At 37.6% G+C, this 18,326-nt stretch overlaps 1 protein-coding gene across 1 annotated transcript; it reads right to left on the reverse strand.

The window, feature by feature from the left end:
• Positions 1-478: 478 nt before the first annotated feature.
• On the reverse strand, positions 479-14,757 carry LOC306882014 (secreted frizzled-related protein 5-like). Its single transcript, XM_079436439.1, has 3 exons — positions 13,951-14,757; positions 6,606-6,683; positions 479-1,668 (listed from the first exon to the last, which is right to left on the reverse strand). The coding sequence occupies exons 1-3, from the start codon at positions 14,474-14,476 to the stop codon at positions 1,340-1,342; spliced, it is 933 nt and encodes a 310-aa protein (XP_079292565.1). The 5' UTR covers positions 14,477-14,757; the 3' UTR covers positions 479-1,339.
• Positions 14,758-18,326: the final 3,569 nt, after the last annotated feature.

The following is an 18,326-nucleotide window of genomic DNA, read 5'->3' on the forward strand; positions in this document are numbered from 1 at the left end:
CTATCTGATAAACATTCCCTGTTTTAGATTGAGTTCATTGCATCTCCATTTATGGTTTTGATGTGTATTTATGTCATGCAGTGTCATTATTTTAAATGAATAGCACTTTGGATTAGGGTTAGTTTAGCCAAAAACAAAAATTCTGTCATCATCAGGGAATGTTTTGGAGATGCTCTATTCCAATGAAAGTGAATGTTGTATGTATGCTATCAAATTCAAAAAAAGTAAAGTCTCCTAAAGCCAGACAGAGCCAACATTTAAGTCATTTTCCACTGTAAATTTCGACCTTTTGTGTGAAATTCAGAGGTTTGAGATGACTAGAGGGAGAGTAAATGACAGGTATTTAATTTTTGGGTGAACTATTAATTCCTAAGATAAATAACAAACTGACAAAATCCTTGTGATGTGCAAATGTGACCAACAACATAATATTGTTAAAAAGGTTCCTGATCTTTGATTAAACAGAACTACCAGAGTTAGATTTTCATTTTTATTACAGTGAACTCAGATGTAATGTTGGAAGGCTTTTTCCATACCATGTATATTTGTAACAATATATAATAATTTTAGTAAAAAATAATGTTGCCTACTGTATAGAAAACGTGAACAAAACCTCACCAACCAAACTGCTTGAATGAGTCCAGAGTCTGTCATAAGCTGGCTGATATGTTAAGCAGAGAAATGGTCCGGACTTGCTCACAGGGGTACGGTTGAAGCATTTGGGCCGCCGTCCTGACCAACACTTTACAATCCATCAGCTTCCTTACCTCCCACAATTCAAGCCACAACTGGAGTCGTGTCCCATCCTGGCACTAATGATCACGACTGTATCTTCATAGTATATAATAAAAACTTTTTATTCCTTATCTACAAAATAAAAGATACAAATAAAAACCAGTTGGCACTATGTTTGTTCTTTTTCATTCGTTTGAGTGGGATCTGGCCATTGAAATCAAATATGTGCTCATTAATCGAGTGCACTCTTTAAAGCTCTTGTTCACAATTTTCTTTTTCTCACATTGATTGAAAGGGTTGTCAATGGCTTTCCGAAAAGTCTCATAACTTGTGCTCTGAATGAGGGAACCAGGAAAGTATCACTAAAATATGCATGAGCATCATAAGTGTACTGATTGCGGAATAAACAATACATTTTATGTAGATACAGTTGCCAACAGAATGTAGCTGTACTTGATGATGAATTAAGTCCTAAGCAGTTTCCAAAAGCCATTTCTTGAGTAATGAAATACATCTGTACTAACTGTCGGAATTAGGCATGGATACGGTCTCTGAAAGAGTTATTGGAAGACGCAGGGCCCGCTATAGACAGAAGAGTCATTGGTCACTGGAAGACCGTGTGATAGGTGGGACACTGTTGAGACTTCATGTATTTAATGGCAAACTTGAGTTCCTTGCTCTTTTTGTCCCACTTGTGGATGGACATGAGCAGTAACTGTTGGTCCACTTTGCGGCCCATGATGAGGAAGTTGCTCCCGAGATTGTCCAGTTGCGAGCAGGGACAGTTTGCTCCATTCTTGATGTATAGCGTGAGCTTCTTCAGGTCTTTCTTCCTCAGTATTCCCATCTTCAGAACCTTCTTCTTCTTTTGTGCTGCGATAAGCTTGCGGTCACCTTTTTCCTTTTTCACCTCTTTAATCTTCATCTTGAGTGCTGTAGATAAAATATAGAAAGAAAAAGACTTGGAACAGGGATTCCCAATTGTTTGTTTTTTTTGTCAGCCGAACTGTAACTTTCAGTAATTTACAACAAATGTGCTTGTTAATGGTCACATGACAAGCAGGTAAGCAAGTTAGTGGTAACCGTTCTATTTTTTACATTTTTATGATTAAAAAAAAAATTATTAGCTTTTCATAAATTCATGAACCCCCTGCGGTTCTCTTTTGAACCCCAGTTTGGGAAACATAAAATTAAATATTTGCCAATATTCACTTGTGTCAGATTCTTCAAAAACTTCTGCTTTTTGTGTTCCACAGAAAAACTAACAGCATATGGGTTTGGAACAACATGAGGGTGCGTAAATGATGACAGAATTTTCATTTATGAGTGAACTGTCCTTTTAAAAACACCAAGGAAAGACCAGAGAGGCCTTTTGGGAAAAAGTCTGGGTTCTCTTTGTCGCCATTGACTTTATCCATTGGAAATAATGGAAAATCCTCTCATGGGACCCCTGGTCACACTCCGGTTCTCCCATATATTTCTGCTGTCTCAAGCAACAAGTCCTTTCACAATAAGCACACAGGAAGAACCAAGGCTATCCAGAATGCTGGAATAGTTTACACCTCCCCGGAGGAGCATCATTTAAACATGGACGGCACTAATTGCACTCACCCGGGAGAGGACGGAGAGTAGAACGGAAAGTTTCAAAGACAGATGTGAAAAACGAACAGCCCTGCAGTAGCTGAGCACATAAGCCACCAAAAATTGTTTCTTTTAACATTTTTTTTTTTTTTTTTTTTTCCTAATTATTATTTGTTTTTAGTGATTTTTTAAAAATCACCAAAAACATAATGTTGGAAGCATATTCATTTTCTTTTCGAAAGTCTTATTAATCCCGAGATCCCATTTCAGATGATCACAATAATCTTTAGCACTATTTCATGGCTGTGGCTTTCCCCATATGTTATTTTATTTTATTTACAAATTATTAAATTGTTTAAAAATTTCATATGTAATTTTTCATTATTGTGACTGAACTTATCTGCCTGTTATTTATCAAAAATGTGATCAAATTAATCAATAAACATGATTTGCAACAATTTAATAAATGTAATAAATTAGAAACCATCTTAAAGAGGCTTCTGATTCAAATCAGAATTAAAGAAAAAAAGTGAAAATATGCATTTGACATTAAAAATGAAAGTGAAAAGTAAATCCTGTAATTGATGCTGTGGAACAGAACTCATGCTGCAAGCTTGTTTAAAGCACATTAATCAATGACAGCATTTGTCCTGAAACATCTAGAGAATTTGAAAGCAGTATCAGGGTAAGCTTTGCTCTTTTGTCTACTATCATAAACATTCACGCATCTCTGGAAGTGAACATTTAAATGGTCTCACTGATAACAGTTTTAGTTCATCCGCATGGGGATGTTTGGTATTGGCATAAATATTTAAATCTTATGAGTTTTTTTACAGGAAAAAGATAAAATATCTGAATGGAAAATATTGAATAAAAAAATATTAAACCGAAAAGAGTGTATGACAAGATAAGTAAATAAGTAAATTAAAGATAGAGAAAGAAGGCCGAAAGAAAATGTGAGTACATGATGCTACAATTCTAGGACCTTTTTAATGAATTGTGGTTGCTAGGCTGTTTAGGTGGTTGCTTAGTCAAATCAAAAGTGCTGCCAATTCTTTATTAATTTCTTGTGCCTATAGAAAGATCCCTCCTTCGGAGTAAAGGCCATTGCACACCGAGTCTGAAATTTTTGCACGTTAAAAAATAAATAGGACCTTACATTGTTTCAATCACGTTTACACACTGCCTCCGAAACTTTCATCCTTCATAAAGGATGAAAGTATCCTTGGATCAGGTTCGATTTTCTGCGTTTTCGCATCCATAGCATACATTTTAATAGGAAAGGATGACGAATACGAAAAAACGGACTCAGTATGCAAGGACCTTCAGTCTATAAGAAGTTTTGTTGTTTAGAAAGTAGTGCTGTTGCTGTGTCAGGCCACTCAAACAAACAAAAAGCTCTGAAGTCTCCCAGAGCCACAGTGTTTATTTACTTTTTGGGAAAATTGGGATTCAAATGAATGATGTTTATAGCTGTCTCTCTTTATATAGCAGATAGATTTAATGTATTTTAAAAGATTTCACTGTAAAAAGGCACACATTAACTTTAAGTCACAACTAAGTACTTGCAAAACCACAAAATAACAGTAACTGCTAACTGTAGTTCCACTGGACGTGCGGTTTTTCTCTCTGATTCAGGTGATCCCTCATGACCCATAATGCTTGTGGTGAGTGAGCACGCCTGGGCAATATCGTGGTGACAAGCCGAAACCACAAGAGCTGCTTTAAATTGCTGGCAGTATGTCTGACAGCAGATGAAGGAAGGCAAGGAGGAAAAGTGTCACCTTGAGCATTTGCAGCCTTCTTTCAATAATTTGGAAACCAAACCTTGCCTATATGTGCAAAGCCAGTACCAAAGCAATTGACTTGAAAAGGGCGTTGGAGGTGAGGGGTTATCAATAGAGACAGATGGAATAACATTTAGTGTTCTATATTGGCAGGTAACGTCAATACACACAATGCACATTATTGTTTTGCATTATTAAATAATACTTTCTACTCTATTTTCTAACTGAACTGGGTCAAATTTTAGCCTAGCCTGCGAAAACTATTAAAATGGTAGGCCGACATAAACACTGAAGTCATTCTGGACAGCATTTATAATGTTAGAAATTATATACTGTATATACAATTAGCTGATTCAGGGTAATGCTCTAATTATGCTGGCTTTTGTTCAACTCAAAGGCCTGTCAGTGCAGAGCTGTGATGAATCTTTAAAGAAAAGATTCTCTATTGCTGTGCTTTAGCCTAATTAGGCATTCTTTATATAAGGTGATTAAAAATCATTCATCTTTAAGGTCAAAATCACCATTCAAGAGGAGGAAAAAATGAGTTAAAACCCATGGGGTCACAGTTTTTTTTTTTTTTTTTTTTTTTTTTTTTTAATATTCCTGTAAAATGGTGCTTATAAATATTAGGTTTAAAGAGTTGTTGCCCGCACTAATGCTGCAAATGTCAAAGAAGCTTTCAAATAAATAACAAATAGTAAATAATAAAAATAATAATAAAATCAAATAGAAATTATAAAAAATAATAATAATACAGTTGTGTAATGTGTATTTGGTTTGGTTGAAGACTAGAGTTTGTCTTCTAATGTATAGTTGTGGTTTGTGGTTATGGTTTATTAAATGGCAAATGACAGAACTCTTCACTCACTAAAAAAAGAGAATGACAAATCACACAAAACTGAGCCATTTAAAATCTCAGAAACAAATTGAAAAACACTGAATTTCCTTAGCACTATATAAAATATTAAAATCAGCTGCAGCTGTCTGCACATGCACAAACTTTAAATTGTTTGGTAAACTGTACAGCACTAGTCAACAAACAAAAAGTCACGTGAGCAGGTACCAGTAAAATGGCATGAGATGGCGATCAGGGGAAGAATGAATCAAGCGGTAATATCCTGCCATGCATTATGCTCTCAGTATGTGGAGTATTAGATCTCAAGAGCCAGACATAGTGGAGTTTTTTAAACATAACTCTTTTTGTGATGCCCGGACTTCGCTTTCTGACTTTAATGTATATAATCTACAACACTGAACACTCAGGCTACCACTAACAATATTTTCTAGTGTCATCTGTCATAGTTATTAGGGAAAATACATGCACATCCAAGAGCAATAGGCCTCACAGCCAAAGATAAGTCAGACGTATGTGTGGCTCTACTGTGGTGTAATCCTCTGCTCTCTATAAGGAAGTATTTCAAATGACTTTTAACCTTGAAACTCTTTTATTCAATGCCAGAGACTCATTCTAGAGATTCACCGTTGACAGATCAATGGAATACATCACTTTAAATGAACCATAAAGAATCCAAAATTATTAATACAGGAATCCTCCGATACCGTTTAAAACTGGACGTTCATTCCAAACACGTGAATGTGTCCCATGCTTTGAAAACTGTCCATAAAATGTTTTGTTTATATATATATCTTGAATATATATATGTGTATATATATATATATATATATCTCAAATATATCTTGGCAATCTTCTTATAGCCTACGCAATCTTTATGTAGAGCAACAATTCTTTTTTTCAGATCCTCAGAGAGTTCTTTGCCATGAGGTGCCATGTTGAACTTCCAGTGACCAGTATGAGAGAGTGAGAGTGACAACACCAAATTTAACACACCTGCTCCCCATTTACACTTGAGACCTTGTTACACTAACGAGTCACATGACACCGGGGAGAGAAAATGGCTAATTGGGCCCAATTTGGACATTTTCACTTAGGGGTGTGCTCACTTTTGTTGCCAGCGGTTTAGACATTAATGGCTGTGTGTTGAGTTATTTTGAGGGGACAGTAAATTTACACTGTTATACAAGCTGTACACTCACTACTTTACATTGTAGCAAAGTGTCATTTCTTCAGTGTTGTCACATGAAAAGATATAATACAATATTTACAAAAATGTGAGGGGTGTACTCACTTCTGTGAGATACTGTATATATATGAATTTAGTAGTAGTATTAATAATAACATTATTTTATTATTAATTTTATTTTATTATTTTTAATAATACTAATTTCATATTATTGCACAGTAATGTTAATGAAATGCATAGCAGAACCATCTCATATTGTATCTGTTTTTTCTCATGAGGTCATTTATTTTATGTTCACCCTGAATATTGATGTGGCCACTTTCCCATGCAAGCAAACCACAGCCTTCCTCATCATTTTTTTCATCACATATTTTTATGTCATTATAAAAGAGATCATTCCTCTAGAGACAAGTTATTGAAGTTGTCAAATTTAATGTCTCAATAAAAGTTAATATCTTACCAAAATCACTGGCGCAGTAGTGCTCCATTATGGTGTCGGCTTTCAACTCGTTGTCACAGGGTGGGCACACTTTTGAAACTGCAGGGTAAAGAAAGGGAAAGTTAGTTTCTGGAGCATTTATCCAAAACATTTTGGTACTTAAAGAAGACTGTAAGACTTGTTTTTGGGAAATCGGAAAATATTCCATGCTTCAAGTGGTAACATCATTCAAGTCAGAAATATAATTTACCGGTAATATGACTGATTCAACCTTACATGTATCGTTGTCTAACAAACAGTCCAGCCTCATGCCACTTGTGCCATTAGTCGAGCCAATGTTGCTGTGTCAGACTGCTTGTGCTGAGTAAACATATAGAGCGAGTTTTGTTCACTCCTGTTTACAGGTATAATTGAAAGGTTTTGAATAAGTTAATTACTATTTTGTTTCTTTATTGGTGCACTGAACTGTTATGTGAGATGAGTAGCAATGATACATGAGTACAGTGAAAGATCTACTCAGCGAGGCCTATCTTCGGTTAACCACTGGAGACACAAACAAACAAACAAAGGGTGGAATGTTTCATATTTACTAAAATTATGTGATTATGTTAATTCTAACAGCTCTAATGGGGGTTTGGTTTCGTGCAGTTTCATTGCAGTGCTGGACTCATGCGGGGGCAGCAGGCCAGTGCTAATAGAGCTTAATCCACAGCGTTTGAAGCCATGAGAGGGAGAGGTTTGGCAGCTGCTAGTTTTATTTCCTTGCAGAGGAAGGGAAGTTATAAAACAAGATTAAGACTTTCAGTGGTTTATCACTGTGAAATCACATCCCTACAGGTCTGTAGTGTCACTAGTGTATGTACAACTGCATATCACTGGACCTGAGAAAATATTTCTGGCCTCTCCATGATGTCTCAGGATGTTATAGAAACCAGAGTATTTCACACTCACCGCAGACGTACGAAGACGAATGCATGGGTAAACTTTTAATAGGTCACTGTGAAAACATACTTCTCAGCAGTATAACAGTAAAAATGTTCACTGGATCATAAAATAAACAGCTGTACGTGACCTTCTTGGAGATGAAAGTTATTTGCTGATCTTATTTTTAACTGTAGACGTCACACATAGAGAGTGAAGCCACAGATGTTTATTGTGACACCTACTGGGGTATCAGCTTTCTGTTCAGTGGACTTTTACATTACTGTATAACATGCTTACTGTACACATACACAATTTCACATTTATCAGTACGAAAAACATTACTTATTAGTATTTTTTCTTGTTTTTCAGTGATAAACATCACTGAAACATGATTAATTTATGTGAGAAGCTAATTTGTGAATTTCCTTATACCCCAATGGCAAATAGTTTTTTCTTGCACAACCCTCATTTAATTGGCATAACAATCATGTAATGGCCGATAATCAAATTAAACCTGATGATAATATCTTCATCATTGTTATTTGCATGAATGTTTTAATCTTTTAACGGATGTGTATTTTTACTGGAAAACAAGGGAAATTTGGGGGTAAGATTTTTTTTTTGTTTGTTTTTTTTTTTAAGAAATAAGTGATTTCATTTACACAAAATGTATTAAATTGTTTCAAAAGTGATATTTCAAATAAATGTTCTTTTGAATTTTATATTCTGAAAAACATATCATGGTTTCCACAAAAAATTAAAGCACAAAATAAGCATATTTTTACGATTTCTGAAGGATCATGTGACACTGAAGACTGGAGTTTTGGGAGTTATTTCATTTAAATGAATGTTTAATATTTCACAATATTACTATTTTTCAGTATTTTTGATCAAATGTATTTTTTAACAAGTGTATTAAATAATTATTTAATTCGATTTTCGACAAATATTTACCTCCATCTCTTTGACAACTGGTAACAGTTCTTTTGATATTGGTTTTTGTTTTCTACAGGATTTAATAATTTTTGTCATTTTTGCAAGCAAAGTATAAGGTGCATTTTCCAGTTGCGAAAGCTTCCAGGCTTCTATCACATAATCGATCCGCTTAACTGAGTAATTAGGAAGAATGCAGCATGTGGCTTGTTAAGGTTTGGAAAAGTCATTCATTTGTTCAGCTAAAAATACAGAAAGCTCTATGCGATCACTGTGTGGTGGCTCTAACAGAACAAACCGTGACCAGATTGGCTGAAGTTTGAAATTCTTCACTGACATCACCCACACAATGATGTGTGTTAGATCTGATCTCTGAGGTGGCGAATATGATTTTGTCATTTACTCAGCACAGGTCCTCCCTCGAGTTCACAAAACAAAAGCATCTGGGAACAAGAACTTACATGGCTCGTCTCCAGACTCTCCCTTCCAGGTTAAAACCCAAGGGTCAGAGTTTATCACCCCAGCCTCGAGCACAGCCATAGCGGTAGATAATGAGGAGAGGGGTCAAAGTTCACCAGGCTTCAGTGCACAGGTCGTGGGGAGTTGAACCCCTCTGTAAGTTTCAACCATCAATTGGTCCCTGAGCAGACATTCCCATCCATTCAATATTCGGCGAGTCGGAGATGTGACGTGTGCGGTGACTTGCGCACACTGAGCGTGTTGTGGAGGAAACTTTGTTTCAGACTCACAGGCCGTAGCGAACTGCATTCTTGAAGCTGAAATGTCTTATTTGCACTGCAGAGCGATTTATTCTGTTTTGCAGGGTGGCTTGCTGGCGGGACGCCCGGTGGAATCGGAGCCAAAGCATGTGTCAGGAGACTGAGCGAGGGTAATTCTGCAAACCGAGTTTCTGCAAGAAGTGCCAATTCAGAGATTGAGGGATATCAGAGCAATACTGGCTTTTTTTTGTAATCTATTCCCTAAATTTCCCGTTGAATTCCTTCTCATGTTCTTTTAAAACGTGTAACAGAACGGCTTCTGAAAGGAAACTTTTTAATCAGCAAGAATGCTTTAGTGACATGCTTAACAGCTCAGTCTTAAACTGGTTTCTGTGATGTAAAACATGTTGTCAGGTAACTTAAAAATGTAGTTCATGTGGGAACATCTAACTGTTTGTATTCAAGTTTACTGACTAGAAACGTTTAACCTAAAAGTTATATATCCTACTGTACTGATTCAGTTGATTCAGTCATATTATTTATGACCGAATGGCATTTATTCATTATTTATTTATTTAGATTTAGTTTTTTGACTTAGTGATTAGCAGTGTTGGGGGTAATGCATTACAAGTAACGCGAGTTACGTAATAATATTACTTTTTTCAAGTAACTAGTAAAGTAACGCATTACTTTAATTTACAAGAAAATATCTGAGTTACTTTTTCAAAAAAGTAACGGCAGTTACTTTTTTCAAATTTATTGACTGACAGTGCGCCGTGTGAACATGTTACTGTAGTTCTAGAAATATGAATGTGCATTACTCACAAAAAACAGATTTAGTATTCATCAAAATGAATTAAAACAGTGAAATGTAAACTCAGAATATGACGCAAACCTGCAATAATTAAATATGTTAAACAACACAAATGTATCTAATCCCATTTTATTAACCAATGTCTCTGCTGACCTTTGATGATCCAGTTGAACCATACTAATGAGCAAAAATGACTTTAGATAAACTAACAATTGTGCTTCATTGTTTTTTATTGCTGAAGAGTGATGAACCCTCTTCTCCTGCGTTCTACTGTACAGACGTGAATTTACTTTTCCTTCAGCCAGAGGTTCATTCATTTCTCTTTTTGGTGTGAAAGGGCTTTTACATTTGTTATGATTAGAACTTATTGTATTAAAAACAATCAAGCCCTGCTCATATTTAAAAAGTAACGCAAAAGTAACGTAATGCATTACCTTCCATAAAAAGTAGCTAAGTAACGTAATTACTTACATTTTTAGGGAGTAACGCAATATTGTAATGCATTACTTTTTAAAGTAACTTTCCCCAACACTGGTGATTAGTATCAAACTTTTGTGGCCACATGTAAACCACACATTCAAGCAAGATTTAATTTGTGATTGAATTAAAATATAAAAGGCTGTATTGTGTTTTTGCAACAAGGGTATTTTTCATAAATTATTGGTCAAAAGAATGGTTTGATATTTACAATACCTTATAAATTTTTTGCTGTTACGAAATTGTTTTACTGGTTAAAACTGGCCAGAAAAAAAGCCCATAATGGGTGATTTAAAAGTATAGTTCACCCAAAACTGAAAATTCTGTCATTGCTCACCCTCATGTCATTCCATAAGACCTTCTTTCATCTTTGGAACACAAATTAAGATATTTTTGATGAAATCCGAGAGCTTGTCGTTATTTTTAGGGTTTTTTTGCCCACAAAAAAGTATTCTCATAGCTTCATAAAATTACGGTTGAACCCCTGATGTCACAATGGACTATTTTACCAATATCCTTGCTACGTTCTGGACCTGGGAACATTTCAGTTGTAGTTCTGTCTATGCAGGGTCTGAGAGCTCTCGGATTCCATCAAAAATATCTTAATTTGTCTTGCAAAGATGAACGAAGGTCTTACGGGTTTGGAACGACATGAGGGTGAGTAATTAATGACAGAATTTTCATTTTTTAGGTGAACTAACCCTTTAATGCCTGGTTTTATTATTCTCCATATATTGTGACAACATGCCCCACTATGTTGTCGGAAACTATCATTTGAACACTGTGTCTTTTTTTCCTGGGCAGTAATGCTGGAAATGTTAGTCATAGTTTTTTGTATCCATGACTTTAAGGTATGTTACTATAATATACTCACATTGAGAAATTATTACAGGAGTAAATATTAATTGCGACAACTAGCTGTGGTCTTCCTTATTACTGAAAAGAGCTTGACTAAAACCTTAACCAATGAAATCTGTCACTAACTACTTCTCACAGTTTGTCATGTTGGATATACGAGTGCATTGCAAGTCCTCACAGTTTCCTCAGAGAGACTTCCTACATGTGTTTCCGTGTCTGAACGATTTCTGCATCGCTGACTTTCTGTATCACAGTTTATGAGGGAAATGTTCTGTTTAAACTATGCACAGGTCATAATTTTATGGCTCATTTGGACCCTTGAAGTTATGGGCAGCAACACTTTGGACATAAAACATTAATTGGGATAAAAAACTGCTGTGATTTATGTCTGTTTAAATGTGCAGTGAGCGGAGACCGAGACAGGTTTACATGTCTCTTTGAGTCGCCCCTCAGGCAGCAGCGCCTCTGCATTCACCAGAATACTGTAAACAATGGAATACACGTTCACTCTATCTGACCTTATTTTATCTAGTACTTATTACGTCTAGCCAAATTAATTGTCTCAGTCCTGCTCTTATAACAAAATGTAATCCTTTTTGTAATATGTATACTTTCTAACCCACCAATGTCATCAAGCAGAGCTGCAAAAATAATGATTTTCAAACAGGTTTCCACAGACAATTCCCTCATCTGTTATTGCTCAGCTAACAAATAGCCCCACCCCAAACTCTCACCATTGGTTGAACCAATGTCACTGCTATTAGTTGTCTCTGCGTATTAAACTACGATAGTAGAAAAAATGTTTGACGTTTCAACACAGAATTTAAGCATGAAATATGTCACTTTTTATAATTAATGTTAAAATATTTCCATATTGTTTTTGTTTTGCTATTTGTCTGTTAAGAAAAAGTCTTCTATTTGTAGAATGAACAATATTGTTTAAAGAGGCTTTTTTGCTGCACTGTCCAATGTGATTTACTGGAATGTATCATTTACTGTCAGTCTCCAGAAAAAAGCCTATGATGCATGTCTGTGGCTCTGGCTGTGAACGGGCCCCGTCCCAGGATTTCACCTCAAACCACAGGGGAAAAAACAGCTCTTCATGTCCCTGTTCCGCCGCTCGTGTGCGCCGGAGCTGACGGCTGCAGGCCGGAGTGACTGGCCGTGTCAAGCGAGGCTTTGTGCTGTCATGTTATCTCTAGAGTCCTGTTTCACGTCGATGTGCACACTCACCAAAACACACATCGCTGGAAACGCTTGGCCGCTAGCTACTTTCCCATCCAGCTGTGATGTGGAAAGCACATTTGACTTCTGCTAGTTTTCAAGCTTTCAGTATCATGTCATTTCAGAACGGCTATGGTTTGTAATTGATATTGTCTCAAAGGTCCCACTCTTTCTGTGCTTGCTCTTGAGTTTGCTGCAATTTTAAGGAGCTTATTTTTCCAACAGAAGCCAAGCTACTTAACTTGGAAATATGAAAACAGTGTTGTGGAGTCACATTTTTTCAAAAGCCACTTTTTTTCTTCTTTGAGAACATTGTAATCCATCATATCTTGGTAGTGAAAAGAGAAGCTGTGTGCATGTTTACACACGTTTATTTGGAGGCATATCAGACTTATGTTGTTTTTATATAAAGCTAATTATGACTACAGACTAACCAAAACCCTTCATTTTACCTCTAATTATTTTGCATTTTTAGAATAAAAATAATAATAAATTAGCTTTAATTTGGAATTTCTTTATTTTCTTTAGTTTTTCATTTATATATATATATATATATTAATGAAACCTATAGGTTTTCTGTTCTGTGTAATGTTTTTTGAATATAGCTTCATTAGATGCCATTTGGCAATAATCCAACAATAGTTTTTATTTATATATTTTTAATTCAAAAGGAAAGCTGCACTGTACAGGAAATGTGATTTATTGTGTATACAGCATGCAGTATGATGGATTCATATGTGTATATCCTATTAATATGGCTTAACGCTATCCTCAAACTACCCTTGAGCACTAACTACTCTTGTCGTTCTTCTGTCTGTTACAATAGTCCTTCTCATCTCAGTGAGACAAAGTAATGTACAACTTTTCAGACTAATTAGTGATCCAAAGGGTTCGGCTGGCCAGCTAATTGGAAACCTAAAACCTAAATGCACGATTAAACAAAGAGAGAGAGGAGGAACGCTCCTCTCCACATTCCACATGAGATGTTTGCTTTAGATAGTGAAAGTTTTTTTGTCCTTCCGAAAGCTTTCCTTAATTTTACTTTCTCAAGAGCCTCAGGCTAAATACAACAAGAGGAAATCCACCAATGGGCCCTATTGTATAGATTTATGGAGACTTAATGATTATAATTTTTCCACTTTTTAAACAAAAAGCACCGATCCTTTTTATAGCACATAAAAAATTGAATTAAGAAATTATGCCTAATGGATAAGATGAAATATAACTTTGATATTTTTGTGTTTTATTAAAAATACTGGCACATTTGGTTGCGGATCAGTGTGATGCTGTTAAAAAATAGATTTTTTCTTTTTTTTTTCCTACTTATGAAATGTCCCCTGTGTAAATTAATTTCTGCTTTTCTTTGAATGAATCAATAGCATTTGAATCAATAATATAATGTACTTTTAGGTCCTACCTGGAGTCTGAGTGGCGTGACCCGCGGAGAATTGCATGGGAATGCACAGATCGTTGTCGATGGGAAACTTCTCACACTGCAGCATCTCCGGCCAGGGAAAGCCATAGGTCTCCATGACCGGAGCGCAGCTGTCCCGCACCGCATCGCACAGAGAACGGCAGGGGTAGATGGGCCGATCTAGGCACACTGGAGCAAAAAGAGAGCAGAGGAACACCTGCGTGTCAGCATGGCATCGCTTTGCCAGAAGGGGCACCCAGCTGCCCGCCTGCTGCTTGACCTCAGGCATGGTCTCGTGGTCCAGTAGGTTTGGCAGGCGCATCTTTTTGTAGCCCACGTTGTAGCAGAGGCGCAGGTCGGCTGGAATATCCACACACTGTGGCTGCTTGGCATAGAAGCGGCCGTTGTGAAAATTGTCCGATTGCCAGCTGTAGTAGTCGTACTCCTCTGCCGAAGCAACCGAGGTGAGCAGAACCAGCGCTAGGGTCACAGCCTGGGTCAGAGACACCTGCCTCTTCTGCTCTGCCATGCTTTTAAAGTCCTGGTGTAATTCAGAAGAGAAATTGGGGGAGGTGGTTCAAAAAGATTAATTTTAATCCTTTTTTTGTTGTGTTTGAAAAGAAAAAGGACAAAAAGTGCTGGGTTTTCCCTGTTTCCTTCTGTTTGTCCTGCAGTTTAATGCACTTAAACTCCTGGTAGCAGGCAGTAGTGGCAGATCTCAGAGCTCAGCTCTTCTCTAGCTTGACTCAAGTGCACCTAGTGTATAAAAGCCAGTGGACTCAGGGCCCTATGAGCTGACAACCCCTGAGTAAATCTCGCCCACCCACCTCCCACTGGTTTCCCCTGTCCACTATAAGCCTCGCCCCCTTCCTAGCCACAGCCAACTGCTGCGCAGTGGGCGGCACCCCCGCAGCCCACCCCCCTCGCAGACACTTCTACAGGCAGACCACGCGCTGTCCTGCAGCACAATGCATGTGTGGAGTGCGCTGGGCTCATTCAGTTTCTCTTTAGAGTAGAGAACACGCACACATTTTCCACACACATCTTCTGCCCCGGCCTTTCACATTCCACTTTATTAGGAAATAATCAGATGTCGGAAAAAAAATTCATCTACAGGTGGTCAGGGCTTTGGGGCTGTGCCGTTTGAGATATGCTAATGCTGCCACTGGATGTGAATAGAAACCGGCTTTCTCTCTGTCTCCTTCTATCATTCGCTGTCACACCGTGGGGCCCAAAATTCAACCCACAGCCACCCAGCAGCAGGGGGCCATACTGCCATATTACAGCCGCCCAAATTGAGCAAACTTACTGATAGATCTTTATCTATTAGCTCAGGTTTAATACATTTTACTGAATGTGCATTTTGGTTTGCTTTTCTTTTTGTATTGTCTGTGTTGGCAGAAGCAGATGAATTTGTCATATATATTTATATATTGCTTGGCCATTTGATGTGGAAAAATAAGGAAAGTGTGTTCAAGCACCAGCAGAAAACAGTGTAAAGAAATACTCTTTGAGAGAAGCAGTCTTTATCAGCGGAAGTTAAAAGTAGCTTATAAGTATATTTACTTGTCTTATTAATGTTTAGCGCAGTTGTCGTTGCTAGGAAATGCTTGTTTTATTTACTGTGTGGAGAGGTGCTGATATCGCGTTTGGACTCGCGAAGTTTGGTTCTTTCTCGCGTATCTTGTCAGTGTCTGCGCTTGCTTGGCCATTTGTTGTGGAAAAATAAGGAAAGTGTGTTCAGCTAAATTCAATTAGTATTTTGTTAGATGGGTATATAAAAGCTTCGTTTACTGCAGCAGCGGTCGCGGCAGTTGTCGTGTGATGGCCTCCTCGTGTGATGGCCGAAGAGTGTAAAGACCATCGACTCTACCGTGTGACTGCACCGGGCTGGGACACCGACAAAGGATATAAGTATCACTTTTTATTTCTCCTTTTTTCTCCTTGTTTCACTTCTGTGTCAGTTTGTATAACATTTCTTACTATGTGTAATTAAGTTGTTGTTTTTAACGTGTGTTTGGTAGTGTTATTTCTTAGGATTACTTATAAACTATACTGTCAAGTCAAGTCAAGTCACCTTTATTTATATAGCACTTTTAACAATGTAAATTGTGTCAAAGCAACTGCACAATATCAAAAAAGTAAAATGGTGTTTCAATAATGTAAAATGAAAGGATTAAAAAAAAAGATTTTCAGTTAAAGGCATTTCATTATTGAATTCAGTGATGTCATCATCCAGCTCAGTTCAGTTTAAATAGTGTCTTTGCAATCAGGTCGACGATATCGCTGGAAATGAAGTGTCCCCAACTAAGCAAGCCAGAGGCAACAGCGGCAAGGAACCAAAACTCCATCGGTGACAGAATGGATAAAAAAACCTTGGGAGAAACCAGGCTCAGTCGGGGGGCCAGTTCTCCTCTGGCCAAACGAACCAGCAGTTCAATTCCAACTGCAGCAAAGTCAGATTGTAAGGGCTCAACTGGTTCCAGTGGTCTTTCCCGATGGCTGTCTAAGTGGCGGGGTCCTCACTGGGGATCTGTCTCTGGCGCTCATCTCAGTGTCCTTGTCTCCGCTGACGTTCAGGGCTGTAGAGGTCGTCTCTGGGTGCTGATCCACCATCTGATCTGGATACGGACTAGATCTGGTGACTGCAGTGACCATCTGGGCTGGATACGGACCGGATCGGGTGGCTACGGTGACTGGGGATATGTCCCCGGGGCTCATCCAGGTGTCCGGCCTCCGTCGACAATCAGGGCCACATACATCATCTCCCGGCGCCGATCCACCATCTGATCCAGACACGGACTGAGAAACAGAATAGAAACAGGCAAATATTAGCGTAGATGCCATTCTTCTTATGATGTAACGAGTACATCATGTGTTATGGGGAGTGTTCCCGGTTCCGGTTGATCTAATTAATGCAGCCTAACAATCCTTTAACAGATTTGAATAATGGAAGTGTATTAGTGTGTTATGTGTAAGCCAGGTTAAAGAAATGTGTCTTTAATCTAGATTTAAACTGACAGAGTGTGTCTGCCTCCCGAACAGTATTAGGTAGATTGTTCCAGAGTTTGGGTGCTAAATAGGAAAAGGATCTTCTGCCCGAAGTCGATTTTGATATTCTAGGTATTATCAAATGGCCAGAGTTTTGAGAACGCAGCAGATGTGGAGGACTATAATGTGATAAGAGCTCACTCAAGTACGGAGGAGCTAAGCCATTCAGTGCTTTATAAGTAATTAACAAGATTTTAAAATCTATACAATGTTTGATGGGGAGCCAATGCAGTGTTGACAGAACCGGGCTAATATGGTCGTACTTCCTGGTTCTAGTAAGGACTCTAGCTGCTGCATTTTGGACCAACTGTAATTTGTTGATCAAGCGTGCAGAACAACCACCCAATAAAGCATTACAATATTCTAACCTTGAGGTCATAAACGCAGAATTAGTAATTAGTATTTCTGTGTTTGACATTGAGAGGATAGGTTGCAATTTAGATATGTTTTTTAGATGAAAAACGCAGTTTTACAGATGCTATAAACATGGCTTTCAAATGAAAGATTACTATCAAACAGCACACCTAGGTTCCTAACTGATGAAGAAGAATTGACAGCGCAGCCGTCAAGTGTTAGATAGTGTTCTAGGTTATTGCATGTGGGGTTTTTAGGTCTGATAATTAACACCTCTGTTTTTTCAGAATTTAGCAGTAAGAAGTTATTGGTCATCCAGTTTTTTATATCGACTATGCATTCCGTTAGTTACTCAATTTGGTGTGTTTCACTGGGCCGTGAAGAAATATAGAGCTGAGTAAAATACGCAAATCTCCCAAGGGTAACATGTAAAGCATGAAAAGTAACGGCCCTAGTACTGAGCCTTGAGGTACTCCGTACTGCACTTGTGATCGATATGATACCTCTTCATTCACTGCTACGAACTGATCGCGTTCAGATAAGTATGATTTGAACCATGCTAATGCACTTCCACTAATGCCAACAAAGTGTTCTAGTCTATTTAAAAGAATGTTATGGTCGATAGTGTCGAACGCAGTGCTAAGATCCAGTAGAACTAATAAAGAGATACAACCACGATCAGATGAAAGAAGCAGGTCATTTGTTACTCTAATGAGAGCAGTCCTGACTGGAATTCCTCACAAATATTATTTTTTCTCTAAGAAGGAATATAATTGCGAGGATATTACCTTTTCTAGTATCTTTGACAGAAAAGGGAGGTTTGAGATCGATCTGTAATTAACTAAATCTTTGGGGTCAAGTTGTGTTTTTTTTAATGAGAGGCTTAATAACAGCCAATTTGAAGGTTTTGGTGACATATCCTAATGACAGTGATGACTTAATAATAGCCAAAAGAGGATCTATGACTTCTGGAA

Source organism: Barbus barbus (genome assembly GCF_936440315.1).
Source record: "Barbus barbus genome assembly, chromosome: 16".
NCBI lineage: Eukaryota > Metazoa > Chordata > Actinopteri > Cypriniformes > Cyprinidae > Barbus > Barbus barbus.

Excerpts from the sequence above, each read along its gene's own strand:
- LOC306882014 (XM_079436439.1), bottom strand. The coding sequence starts at position 14,476 with ATGGCAGAGCAGAAGAGGCAGGTGTCTCTGACCCAGGCTGTGACCCTA. Across the intron at positions 6,684-13,950 it reads TCACGCCACTCAGACTCCAG|TTTCAAAAGTGTGCCCACCC; the intron begins GTAGGACCTAAA and ends TTTACCCTGCAG. Across the intron at positions 1,669-6,605 it reads CTACTGCGCCAGTGATTTTG|CACTCAAGATGAAGATTAAA; the intron begins GTAAGATATTAA and ends TTTTATCTACAG.